At 33.5% G+C, this 14458-nt stretch overlaps 1 protein-coding gene across 1 annotated transcript; it reads left to right on the top strand.

The window, feature by feature from the left end:
• The first annotated feature begins 2812 nt into the window (after positions 1-2812).
• Positions 2813-6124, top strand: LOC126689232 (farnesol kinase, chloroplastic). Its single transcript, XM_050384353.1, has 6 exons — positions 2813-3415; positions 4327-4394; positions 4482-4613; positions 5253-5368; positions 5545-5659; positions 5745-6124. The coding sequence occupies exons 1-6, from the start codon at positions 3008-3010 to the stop codon at positions 5920-5922; spliced, it is 1017 nt and encodes a 338-aa protein (XP_050240310.1). The 5' UTR covers positions 2813-3007; the 3' UTR covers positions 5923-6124.
• Positions 6125-14458: the final 8334 nt, after the last annotated feature.

The following is a 14458-nucleotide window of genomic DNA, read 5'->3' as shown; positions in this document are numbered from 1 at the left end:
ACTACGTGGGGAGAAAACCATGGATAAGGAAAGGGACATTAGGGATGCTAGGAGTGATACATATGTCCTTAACAGTGGTCTAACACAAGCTCAGCCAATAAAAGGTGTTCTGTAGCATCTGACCATAGGAGGTCACTATCTCCCTTTTGTGTAAGTGCTGGGTGTCCATCTCAGGTAAAAATCTCAATCTTCCCCAATATGATCATGCCATTGGCATGAGCCAAAGATCCCCTTCTTCAGCCAACATTTCCCATCATTTGCTCATAACTATTCTCACGTGCCTTGGCTAGTGTAATGTACAACTAAATTTTTGAAAGATTTTATGTATTTGCATTGATAATGAGACTACCATAGAACAATTTGAAAATAAGAGAACTCGTAAAAAGAAATTGTAAGATTTTATGTATTTGCATTTTTTTTTTTTGTCAATATATGAAATTTCCTTTTTATTATATTTTGTATAATTCAAGTTTCATAATGACCACCCTAAAAAAAATATATGGTAACTACCACCACTAGGAGAGCTACTTTCAAAATGAATTACTTTAAATGTGAGCAACCAAATGAAAATACCTCCAAAACATAAAGAATCAAACGTGTAACACGACTGCTAGAAGAGATTTTCACTAGAGAGGAAGTTTGAACAACTGGCTTACTCCCACCCAATAGGACTGTCCAAACCCATCTGAAGACCCAATCCACCCAAAGAAACGAACTGGATCCGATCTGACACCAGTTGACCCGACTACTTCGACGGTTGGCGGTTGGTCTTTACCTCCAAAAACCAACTCCAGCAGGTTTGTTTCGGTTTTCCTCCCCAAATACCCAAAAATCCCAAACCAACTGACATACTAAGGTGTTTCGAAAAAAATGTCCAAATTCTAGCAAAAAATACCTCAATTCTGGCAATAATTTCAAGATTTCAGTGAAAATTTTCCAAATTTTGGAAAAAATACCCAGATTCTAACAAGATATCAGGCAGATGTAATGAGATTTTCACCGAATCTGGCTAAATCTCATTGAATCTAGTCAAATTTCTGCCAGATATAGTGAAATCTCACTGTTTTCTGGCCGTTTCTCACCATTTTCTTAGAAATCTTACTCCAACCGACCCGCCCGCCACTTGTTGGAGGTTTGATCCGCCAAATCCAACCAGTCTCTTGGTTGGTGGTGGGTTGATGGCTGCTCCACCCCAGAAGGTCAAGTCAGATGTAGGTTGAGCCCAAACCCAAACCGACTCAACCCATGGACTGCCCTACCACCCAGGGGCTTATATGTATGGACTCTATATTTGGGTTTTTTTGGAAAAAAAAAAAAATATATATATATATATAAATATATATATATATATATATTATTTTATAATTTCTAATTAAAAATTGCGTTTTTGGAAAAGTATTTTAGAGAATAGTCTCATCTTTAAATTGTGTTTTCAAAACACGATTTTACTTTAAATTTTGTTGATGTGGCAGGAGCTGACCATGCAGTTGTCCATTTATTAATCATGTTTCCAAAACATTTTACATTGAAGTCAAGTATTGGAAAATCTTGTTTCCAAAAAATTTGACAATTTGTCTTGCACTTATTAATCGTGTTTCCAAAACATTTTACACTTAATAATCTTGTTTCCAAAACATTTGACAATTTGTCTTGCACAGGTTGTAAAATTTCAAAATTTACACTAAAATCATGTTTGGAAATACAATTTTTAGGTTGATACTTGCCTCATCAACTCTTGCCACATTAGTAGAATTTCAAGTCAAATCACGTTTTCAAAATACGATTTTACAAAGAAACGATATTTCATAATATTTTTTCCACAATGCTAATTTTAATATGGACAAAATTTGGCTAGAAATTTGATTGTAGTCTAAGATTATAACTTTATTTAATATCTTTTTATTAGGTGTGAATTTTGATAAATCCACCATTGGATTACATTTTCTTCTAATATCCTCCATGCTTGCAAAATTCTCCGAAGATCAAATATCAATAGCTACATCATCAATCAAATATTTAAAATTCAAGTTTTTGTAGTTTAAATTTATAAATGAAAAATAAGCTTATGGATCTAATACTAAATTATATTCAATTGATACAAATTTGACATGTGTGTTAAAAACATTTTTAAAAAAAATGCAATCTAACTGTTAGATTTTCAAAACATTTATCCATATATATTTTTTTAATAAAAGTTGTAGCTTTATACTACAACTATTTTTTTTTTTCTAAATAATGGCTTAAAGCCAAAGTTTATCCATTTAATAGTTATTAGTAATAAAATAATATTTTTTCCAAAAACTATTACTATTAAAATACTACTTTATGCTGTTTTATTTGATAATTAAACTCACATTATTTTCACGATTTTTATTTTTTGGGTTTACATGTTTTACCGATCAAAGATTTATTTTAGTTTTTATTTTAAGAAGAAGTTGTATTAATACTTGACTACTAATATGAGAGAGAAATGTAGATATGAAAAAAAAAAAAAAAAGTTTAGTGATAAAAAAATTGTACGTTTGTAGAAAAAAATAGTTTTATTTTTATTTTTTTTTTCAAAAATAAAGAAACTATATTAATACTTGACAACTAACGTGAGAAAAAAAAAAAAAAAAGTGTAAATGAGAGAAAAAATTGATATTTTGAATTACTAATTTTACATTTTACATGTTTAATTCTATCGTTTAAGCTTTAAAAACGGATGAATTCGTAAGTATTTTGATCGTCTAAATTAAGGAACCGTACAGAAAAAGGCCCTTAAATATAAACCGGCTGAACTCAACATTTGCTTTCCTTCATCGTCCGCTCAATCTGGGCAGACAATGAAATGTGCACCCAGGAAGAATTTTTTTTTTTTTTTTTTCTCTCCATTTATTCAAGCTTTCCTTTGTATCCTGTGAACTAAAAAGTGGAAATTGATTTTCCACCCACTAGTTCCTTTCTCCCCTCTTTCCACCTTTCCAAACAGAGTCTTTTAATTTAATAATAAATAAATAAATAAGAAATGGCAGCAACAACTGTCTTTATCTTCTCCCCACTAAACTCTTCCTCCACGTTTGACTTACTTGCCCCCAAAATCAAATCTCAATTCGGGTTGGGACGGAATTCCAACACTCCCTCGTTACTCTCAGCTGCCACACTCTCACTCTCACCTTCACGCAACAGCCCACGTCATACTATTAATATTAATAGTATCAGCTCTGTTTGTGGTTTTGGTTTTGGTTTTGGTTTGAGACTGGGAGCTATCAGTTCTGGGCGAATACTTAATCGCGATCTGAAGCCACTGGCTGCCATCATGATACCGGAAAACCCGGTTGTCGCCGATATCTGTGCCGCCAGCTTGACCGGTTGCATCGCCCTCTCCTTGCTTCGATTCTGGGGCGAAATCGCCAATCGTGGAATCTTTGACAAGGTCAAAATCGAATCCACTCTTTTTTTCTTTGTTTTTTCTTGGTGTTAAGTGGTTAAACTGTTAAAACTGTCTAGCTGGGTATTTTTCCTTTTTACCGTTTCGGGTAAAATTTTGGGTTTTAATTAGAATTTAGAGCTTAATATGTGGAAAGTGAAGTTCACAAAAATAGGAACAATAATTGCTGATTCAACAATGGTTTAAATGGAAGTTAATTTACTTAGGTATGGTATAAATATAACTGTTTGGTTCACAGTAGTTGGTTCTGAGATATATTTCAGGAATAGATTCAATTTTCTTTTGAGTTATAAGATCAATATTTTGCGAACAGGAAAGCGTACTTGTCTTTTCTTTGAACACTCGTACTTTTAACATTTAGATTCTCATGTAGGAATTCTTTTAATTTTATCTGTTTTATGTGAATGTTATAATTTTTAAAGTTTGAGATGGTGCTGTACTTTAGATATTATGTGGTAGGTAGATTTCTTTTTATTACATACAATAGAATTTGAATTGAAATTATGATATCCTCCATTCCATGATAATTGCTGTTTGCAAGGAGGGTAAGTTATCAATGAGGGCTGCATTTTTTTTAGGCAGGATTTGGAATTCTCTTAACTCGGACAAGATATTTTATTAGTTAAGCTAACTAAACCCTTGCAATAATTGATAGTTCTGAGTTATCTGACTAGCTTTGTTTCTCTAGTGATTTAACCCTTGTTGCCAAAATGTTATTTAAATTTACTTGCAAAGTTAAAGGAAAGATTCTTTTAGAGACAATCTGACCCTGTAAGCATAAAATGCTGTCCCCAAAGCCTTTCTATCTTGTTCATCTGTAGTCTTCTTGTCCTTATCTTTCTTTTCCTATTCTTTGATTTTCCTTTAGTTATTTCTTTGTGTATTTGCCTGTTTAGAAATTGAATAGGAAGCTTGTGCATATAAGCGTTGGGCTAGTTTTCATGCTTTGCTGGCCAATGTTCAGGTACTATTATTATTACTATCATTCAAGAAATTTTTCATAATTTTACTACATATCTGCCTGTTGAATAGTTATTACTTCTTATTACAGTTCTGGGTATCGGGGTTCCATTTTAGCAGGTCTTGTTCCAGGTATCAATATCGTTCGGATGCTTCTCTTGGGACTTGGAATAATGAAAGATGAGGCTATAGTGAAGTCGATGAGCAGAAATGGAGACCACAGGTGACAACTCTGGGTGAATTATTGGTTCAGAATGACTTTATGAAAAATTGGGTCACGTCTCTGCTTCTCTTTCCCTGGAATTGACCCAACCTAGAGAGACCTCTTTTGTTATAAAATGACAAAGCTGGTTGACCCTGATGGAAAATGAGTAATTTTTCTGACCTTTTGGTATTATATCCTCGGGTAATCCAAAATAAGGATATGTTTACACTTCTACATGCTAGGTTGCCAGAGTTATTCTAAGCCCATAACTTTTACCACACTCTTTTCCAAAACTATCTTATATGGTAGATTGTGATTGGTTGCCTATTATTTTCACATAGACCCATTACTTTTTCTCCATCTAGCACATCAAAATTATATTTTGTTGTGATCCTAAATTTTGTCTCAGGTAGGGGCCAAATTTTCTACAATTGAGCCATGTAAAGCAGAAACTCAGCAAAATGAATATATAATTCTTTATATATATAGGAAAAATATATGATGTTTTCATGTTTGAGGTATGATACTCACTATAATCATAACCAAGTGTTTTCAAGTGTATATACACACACACACACACACACACACATTTTCCATTGATTGGTTCTTCATATATTGACATGACTCAAATTGCCCTTAGCTTACTTCTTGCATCAGGGAACTCCTTAGAGGACCACTCTACTATGCTACAACGATCTCTTTGGCTTGCATCATCTATTGGAGAACTTCCCCTATTGGGATTGCAGCAATTTGTAACCTCTGTGCTGGGGATGGTAATTTTTTTATCAAGTGAATTACTGTCTGTTGGCTTGATTTTGGTAGAATTTAGCCATGGTATAATTAAACTTTTATCTCTTGAACAATAGTCAGCAATGGCAATCCTGCTCAGCTCTACGCTCTAGACTCTTTTATGGTTCTGGAAGTAACCGGCTCTTATACCTGGTTTCAGGTTTTGCAGACATAATTGGAAGGAGGTTTGGTAGTCATAAAATTCCTTACAACAGACACAAGTCTCTCATTGGTAGTATTGCAATGGTATTTGCTGGCTTTTTAGCATCTATAGGGTACAGTTTTTCTCCCTAATTATTTTCTGATCTGATCTGTGCATAAATCTATTGAGTTTTCTGATGATAAATGATATTGTGACAGGTATATGTACTATTTCTCTTCATTTGGATTTCTTCAGGAAAGATGGGAAATGGTTTTGGGGTTTTTGGTTGTGTCTCTTGCCTCAGCATTGGTGGAAACACTCCCCATAAGCACTGAGCTTGATGACAACCTCACGGTTCCCTTGACTTCCATATTGGTGGGCATTCTTGTTTTCTGATTTCACGAGTGGGGGCAATGCAAAACTAATAAAAGAGGGGGGAATCGTTAGGAATCATATCTAGGGGTAGAAAATGTATTTGTTGTATACTTTTTGATGAACGTTTATTTGTCGTATACTAATTTTCTTGACCGTTTGATTAGATATTTAGATGTACCTGTCATTTGATTAATGTAATTTATTTATCTGTCCTTTTACTCAACTGCTATTTTAGTTTTGATAAAATACTTAAACTTGATCATTTTTGCTTCCCATCAAAACAATTGCAGAAGATTGCCAGACCTCTATAAGTGAGATGGTAATTTCCTCTTGCAATTTGGATATATGGTTCAGGATACAATCCACCTCTATAGGTCTTGTTCTCTTTTCAAGAAAACATTGTAACATTTGGTTATCCCTTCTTACTGCTAATTGTATAATATTAGAGCAGCATCAAGTGGTTCCTCAAAAAAAAAAAGAAAAAAAAAGAGCAACATCAAGTGTGCCAAATGTCAAACATTAAACATCAAAAAACCTCTCACATCAAATGTTTTAAATGCTAAAAAGTTTAGCATGAAGGAATAGTACCATTCCAAAATTTGGAACGGTCCATACATAAATGCTATAAAAATAATATATTCTATTTCACTCTCCTCTCATTATTTTATTCTACTTTTTCTCTCTTCTCATATATATATATATATATATATATATATATATATATATTGTTTGCCTCTCTCTCTCTCTCTCAAAAGCTACCGATCTATGCCCCAGTGATCTCCACTCACAACAAATCTCACCAAGCACCAAACTCCGCCCAACTCTGCTTCTCACCAAGTTGCTCGCCTCTGCCTCTACCTTTTTTTTTTTCTTTCACCTATGGCCAAAAATTCTTGTTTTTGTTTGGCTATTTATGGTTAATTTTGGTGATTGGATTTGGTTTGAGAAGTTGGATTTTAATTTGGGTTTCATAGGTGTAGAGGACTCTTTTTTTTAACCCACATGGCATTACTTCATTGGCAACTCATGCCACATCAACATATTATTGATTTTTTTGGATAAAACTATTTAAAGTCCAAAATAAGCTCATATTCCATTCAACTACATGAATTGGGCTCACATGGCCTGCGAGATCCTTACTTCAAAAGGCAGATTTATGGTCAACATTTCCTCTTCATCAATTGGGATCATAACCCCATGACATTATCAACATCAACATATGGATTGAGCTTAAACAAAGAATCAAAGCTCACGAACCATATTACATCTCTTACACTCATGCCAAGCGGTTTCTTCAACAAGAGCCCATATTTATACCAAATGATAATAAAACCCGAGGTACGTCATCTCATCTTCGGTTTATGATCCAAGATCATAAGTCTCTTTGGGGAAATTTTGGGAGTTGTGGTTTGGAGGGCCAAAAGGTATGTTCAGTAAAACTCCAGCGGTTTAAAGTTGATAAAAGAGACATGTTACTTGGCGTGTCTTCTCTAACTCCGTAAACTCTGACGAGTCCGTGTGTAGCGGGTAACATATGGTAAGCATCTCTTATCATATAACACTTAAAATAATAAAATCCCCCAATGCTCTTTTCCTAAAACTTAACATTCATCATATGACAAATACTCCATATCCTCAACCATCTAATTGTTGAGAAAATAATTGTTCATTCTAGCTATTGCTATACAAATTTAGAAACTTCATTATATTATTCTACATAAATCTTATTACTACTTTCAGCTAAAATCTTACTCAAACGCATGGCCTAATCTGATTGACTATCTTTAATCTCCAAATACATAAAATGTTCATGATATCTTTGATACCCAGCTGCTGTCTACCACAATAAGACCATATATTTCTTTGCCAGTTGCCAGAGCAAAGCATTAAATACTCTTCTTGCTCACCAAGATTATGTCATAACACAATGAGACATTGACTAAATCTCTAAAGTTTCATTAACTTTTAACCAATCCTTCTATTACTTACTAAAAACGTGTTGTAATGGAACCTTGGACCAAAAACACAAAAGCCCAAAAAAGGAAACATTTCCAACAGAACCCCAGTAGTGTATTCAGCACTTGACACCTGGCTGGAAGTGATATCATCAGCCATTTAATACTGAAATCCCAGCAACCAGCTGCCATACCCAAAATAGCAAGATACCCTTGAAAGAGATCTTACCATTTTCAGCCAAATCCATGAAATAAATGCTGGATGTCCTCTCTAACAGTTTGAAATCACCTAGCTAACCTCATCTGCTTCTGCCCAAAGCAACAGCTGTCTTATGACAACTGTCTCATGATAGTTGTCACAGTTTTTTCTGACAGCTGAGACAACTTTTTCAAAATAGATGTAATAGCTGACCCAGCAGCCTTAGCATTACTGATTTTCCACATTTGGCTAAAACCAAAACCAACTAAAGTAACTATCTTTTTCTTGTCAAAATACCTTCCTTTTCTACTACATTTTTCCCAGCAGCTCTTACCCAAAACGGCAAGAATACCTTAAAGCTAAACATATCATTTTTGGCCAAATCTTAAAATGGATTCTCTGAAAATTCATTGCTATTTGGGACAGATTTTAGCTGATATTCTTTGCTAAATACCCCAATAGAAGATCCTAGCAGAAAATCCCAGCAGTTTTGCTAAACATACTACAACACCATTACTCTCCTATACTCATTCTCTCACTCTCCAAATTTAGCAAATACATCTATCTTACTGCTCCTATCTCCAAATACCTAAACACATCTCCCTACCCTTCTCTTACAAAGTCTTTCCTCTTGGAAAGCAATTTCTACAACTTCTCTAGCGGTTATAATCCCATATTTTTACTATTTTTAACCTCCATATCTCTCATACTTCTATATATATATATATATATATACATGTTACAAATACTACATCCCACAAAACATCTATATCTTTTACCATCTCCACACTCCTTAAAAGATATCAAACACTCATACCAAAAGCCCTTTTCATGAAAGGCATAAACTTCTAATGCTAAAGCTCTTCTCCTAGAAGGCACCAAGATCTCATATCAAAGCCCTTCTCATGGAAGACACAAATTCATCTTACATAAAACCCTTCTCTTAGAAGGCATAAGTACTCCATACAAAAGCCCTTCTTATGGAAAGCAACACTATTCACAACTAAAAGAACATTGTCAAGGGGAAAGCTCATTTAAGTGCATGATAAGAGGGGCAAGTTTAACCAGCCTCTACACACAGCTGGATATACTCTCTCTCCCTCCAATTGCACCCATTTTTCCCCCTCAATCTTGAAGCTATCATGGAAAACTGCCTCTCTACCGCTGGGGTCACTCTGTTAGGATATTATCAACTCACAGAAGCTGTACAACTAGGGCTACAAACCATACAAAGATAAGTGACTTTGCTTCCATATTTTTAAATTTACATCATTGAGTATATGATTACTTCACATTTAAATAAATATTACTTTATTCCAACTACTATTACAACTATTAACCAGGCTTAAACTCATTTAAATGCATGATAAGAGGGGTAAGCTTAACTAGCCTCTACTATTGGCATTCTGCTGGAATCCTATCAGCTCACTGATGCTACACATCTGGAGCTATAAACCATACAAAGATAAGTGACTTTTCTTCTATATCTTTAAATTTACATCGTTGAATATATGATTAATTTACCTCTAAATAAATACTTTTTTATTTCAACTGTTATTACAACTACCAATCAAAGCTATTATATGAAACACATATTATATATTTATTTAACCATTATCGTGATTCTTAGACTTTGACTTTAATGGTTTTGTAGGCTTAAGTACGCCGGTAGCTATTGGACCACGTGGCCCAATGTTAAGTTCCAAACGAAACTCCCCAAACAGAACCCGAGCCTAGTAAGGTCATCTCTCCAACGGACACACGTGGCTAGACAACTGAAAAAGGCCCCCGAACAATGGTTTTTTTTTTTTTTTTTTTTTTTTTTTTTTTTTTTTTTTTAAGGAAACTTTGGGGGATTGATTGTAGTTTTATAGGTTTAGTGTTTTAAGGCGGTGGTTGGTTGATTTTGGCTAGTGGTGGAGGACTGTAGTGTTTGAGAAGTGGGATTGTAATTTCAAATTATGGTGTCTGCTTCTGATAATATTGTTCTTTATCATCAGACCAAGATACCAATCAGTTTTTTATGTAGGCAGGAGATTGAACCCTAAATTAAAAGTTATTATAATGTACTTTTTATATAGTATTTTAATGTGTTGAATGTTAAAATAGAATATGTGATATCTGGTATTTTATAAAGTGATGTGTTAAAAAAGATAAAATAATTTTTAGTGTGGTAATATGACATTTGGGATAGCACACAGCTGATGATGCCAGTGCTCACCATTAAAGGACATGGTTTAATGCAAGGCTAGTTCTTTCACTAGGCGCTTACACAACAATGGCTTAAAGCCCCAGAGTGGAAGAAAAAAGTATGGTTTTAAAAACTAAACCGATCAAAGAACCGAAAAAGAGATCGATTCCTAGTTTTTTTCTTGATTAGTTTTTATCAATTTTGATTGAGTTTTACCAATTTTGATCAGTTTTTTTTGTCAATTTTTCTAGTTTTTACCAAACCGATTCCATGCCTAGTTCTCAGTTCGACTTGTTGAACTGGCCAGCCTGGTTCAATTTTTAAAACAATGGAAAAGAGACTATAAAATTTGTCTTGTAGTACAATATTAATATGATAAATTTCATAACTATTTTTTCCCCAGTTTTTGATAAGCGGCTCATATCTATCTAAAATCTAGGTACACTTTTTGAGAACCACTCCAAATCAAATCATTCTTTTTCATCTCTTGACATTAATTTTAACTAGTTTGTAACCCTATGCATATGCATTATTACACTTAGAAATATACAATAAAATGCATAATATAATTCCTATATATATATATATAATTTAAATACTATTGATAGTCATGTTTATATTTTATTAACTCTTTAAAAAAATTTGTTAGGATATTATTAGGTATAAAATGTAAATTGTCCATTTTTTTTTATTACAATTCGTTTATTCTAAACTCTTTAGTTTTTGTACTTAATAACTCAATTGGATGAATATTCAGGACACATAGCACAAAATTGGAATGCTAATTTGGAATTCTAATTTGAGTTTCTCTCAACTTCACTTATTATATATATAGATTCCACGGGTCACGTTTAAGATAAAACTCTTTCTCTTTTCTTTTTCTTTTTTCTTTTTTTTTTAATCTCTCTAAAAGCATTTCTTGATAACCAATCATAATTAAATCTTTTTTTTTCCTCTACTAGCCTTAAACTTAATCTTATACAAAATTTTATATATATATATATAATTTTGTATAATATATATAAAATGTTTGTGTGTGTGTGTGTGTGTGGGGGGGGGGGGGGGGCTTATATACAATTGATGTAAAAGTAATTTTATTAGTTTGATTATAAATGAAATTTGTCTTTGTTGGTAAAGTTTCAAGTTATCAGGCAATTATATTTGTGGAAGCCTGAGGACTGAGGATGAAGTTGAAGGGTCGCAGCATTGGTGTGGGAATGCTGCAAGCCATGGGCCCGAGGAAGAAAGCCGCCCGAGGAAGGGAAGAAATGAATTAAGATACTCTGTAGTATTCTAAGTGGGAGTTGGAGTCTGAAGAGAGTGGAAGTCAGTGGACAATAGGGAAGCTTATGGTCTGGTGTAGCCTGTTGCATCCGCATTAAATGGTAGACAACAGTTTTATCAGCCGCATTAAATGAGAAGGTGACTTAAACAGTGTAAGGTATAGCTAAGCAAATTCCTTCCACCATCTTCTTCAAATGTTAAAAGTAACAAGTGTCATAAAAAGAGGGAGGTAAGGTGAAAATGAATGGTGGAGATATGATGGAGGTAAAAGTATATAAGGAAAGGAGAGAGTACTGAAAAAGGGATCAAGACAAAAAATAAGAAAAGAGAAAGAAAAGCATTGAGAGAAGAGGGTGAATAGTATTACTTTTGTATAAACTTAGCCTCCTCGGGCAAGCTTGTGGAGAGCTAAATGCTCATCTATTTCTTAATATAAACCTTATTCTTCCCTGCATTTGTCCTCAGGCAAGTTCGTTCCCTTCTCTTACAAATTTTATTAATTTTGGCCAAGGTTGAACTCCACAACCCACTACTCTAAGTGGGCTTGGGCTGCCAAAACTTTCTGGTCCTTACAATATTGTTAAGTGAAATTACAATAGTTCTTTTAATAAATCATAATTTATTATTTTACACTTAAAAGTTTATTCCATTATAAGGGTTCTTTTAGTAAATATTTTTATGTTATAAATTATTATATATGAGAAAATATGACTTTTGATATGAAAATATTTAAAAAGGAGAAGAATAGGAAATTAATAGCCAAAATATATTATTAGTGTCTAAATTTTAACCCATTAGTAAATTTAGTCCTAGAAGTTTAAAGTAATCCCTTTATATTACAATTATCTTTTAGTCTAATGAAGGGATGACATGTTAGTTTTTATTTTGGGAACATGGTCGTATTGTTTGAGAGATTTAATAGATTTTTACAAAAGTATAATATATATATATATATATATATATATATATATATATATATGTATGTATATATTAAGTCTGTGAAGAACTAAAAGTGACCACTTTAAATATTTAGAACTAAAATTCATTTATGGGCTTAAGTTTATAGAACAAATGTGTAATTTTGCTCAAAATTAGTTGAATCTCCACTAGTATCTCTTGATAAATTTGTTATTAGCAAAAATAATATATGAAAAAATTTTAGATAAATATCTTACAAATGAACAAGAAATTCACAAAAACAAGTTAGAAGATAATGAAATAATACAATAGAAACTAGAAAGACAATAATGAATATAATCATAATGATAATGTAATTATATATATATGTGTGTGTGAGAGAGAGATAGAGAGATAGAGAGAGAGAGAGAGAGATTTCTTGATTAAAAAAAAATTAAAATACTCCGTATTAATGATATATACAAAGAAAAGGAGCTTACTTCAAGTTTTTATCTTAAGTTTCAAATCGATCAACCGGCCCTAATCCAATGGGGAGGGTCTTAGTATATAAGATAGGTATTGAGTTTGAACTTCAAACATTTAGAGATGGCGACAAGACGTTGGCTAAATTTAAAGGAAGCCTAAAAGCACTAGACCAAGCACTTCAAACATGGGTAGGGTGGTTAAGAATAGTTTGTGGCCCAATCCCGAGGGAGTGACGCTATGATTTCCTTACCCTTATTGTTCAAGAAAACCAAAAGAACAAAAAATAAGATCTACATAAGAATACCTATAAGCTTAGACAAAAGTTCAATAAATTTTCATCTGTATATCCACTTTAGGTTTAAAAGTGCTGCTTCCGAAAATGTCAATAAACTCTAGTTCAAATAATGACACAACCTCCTTTATTGGAATAATATGGATAGAATCGTGGGTTTAAGATCCACTAAAATAACATTAGGGGAGGGGGCGGGAGGGGAACTACTTTGACAATCAAGAATATTGAAGATTACACTGTGCACTCGACCTCTAAAATCAATGTTCTTAGAGCTCATTGCTTTAAGTAGTCCCCTGCTTTAACACGAGGAATGGTTGAAGCAAGTTGAGTGCACTTGAGAGATAAAAACTGAGATCTTCTAATTTTCTACCTGAATATTCCAATTAACAGAAAGTAGAGAACGACTTTTCGGGAGTAGCAAATTTACCAAAAAGAAATCCTAGAAAATAGGAGCTTTAAACCATATATCTAAAGTCTAGACCTTATAATATTTACAGAATATCATGATATGACACAATGATAGAAGATAGGAAGACTCACAACCACAAGCTAGTGATATAAGCTACATAATGGCTGTGCTCTCAACTGAAACTTAAACTAACACTTGTCAAACCTAAACTTCAAAATATTAAGTGCATAAAATAAACATGTATTTTGAAACATTCGATCCTCGAGCATGTACTCATACATCATAAATCCAGTTCCAATACAGGAGCTACTACTGCTTAGGCCATAGAAATGATAGAAAGCCTAACGAAATAAGTACTTACAGAGGAGATTTTCTGTCCGCTTCAGTCTCATCCTGCAGTGACACTTCTGGTGTAATCTCATCAATATTCCTCCTCCTTGTCTTCAGCCATGGTAAGGGACACTTTGTTTGTGCAACAGAACCGGGTTCATGATTGCTAAGGTGCCTGACCCTGAGACAAGGCAGCACGACTAGGAATAAAATGAAAAGAGAGAACATAGCTACAAGAACAAACATCATAATCTCCCCATGTAACTCAAAGTGTCTATCTTTCAAGAACAGAAGCTCATCTTGTTGTTGTTGCTGTTGTTGTGGATTGTAAGATGGAGCCATGGAAGGAGAGAATGAGAGCTTGGAACTTGAAGCAAATACCCATCTTCGTGTCATACTCATATCATATCTTTCTTTTCTTTGGTTTAAGCATGCGGCCTTCATATCTTATAGTCCTATTACCATATGCTATTGTCCTCCGTGGAATGTGAAATGATTGACTAAATGCAAAAGA

Source organism: Quercus robur, chromosome 1 (assembly GCF_932294415.1).
Source record: "Quercus robur chromosome 1, dhQueRobu3.1, whole genome shotgun sequence".
Taxonomy (NCBI): domain Eukaryota; kingdom Viridiplantae; phylum Streptophyta; class Magnoliopsida; order Fagales; family Fagaceae; genus Quercus; species Quercus robur.
The sequence above is the reverse complement of the archived record's forward strand: the minus strand, read 5'-3'. Positions and strand labels throughout refer to the sequence as shown.

Bases quoted from the DNA above. Each gene is read 5' to 3' on its own strand.
- LOC126689232 (XM_050384353.1), top strand. From the start codon at position 3,008: ATGGCAGCAACAACTGTCTTTATCTTCTCCCCACTAAACTCTTCCTCC. The intron at 3,416-4,326 runs GTCAAAATCGAA...TTGCCTGTTTAG, and splicing joins ATCGTGGAATCTTTGACAAG to AAATTGAATAGGAAGCTTGT. The intron at 5,369-5,544 runs GTAATTTTTTTA...ACCTGGTTTCAG, and splicing joins TAACCTCTGTGCTGGGGATG to GTTTTGCAGACATAATTGGA.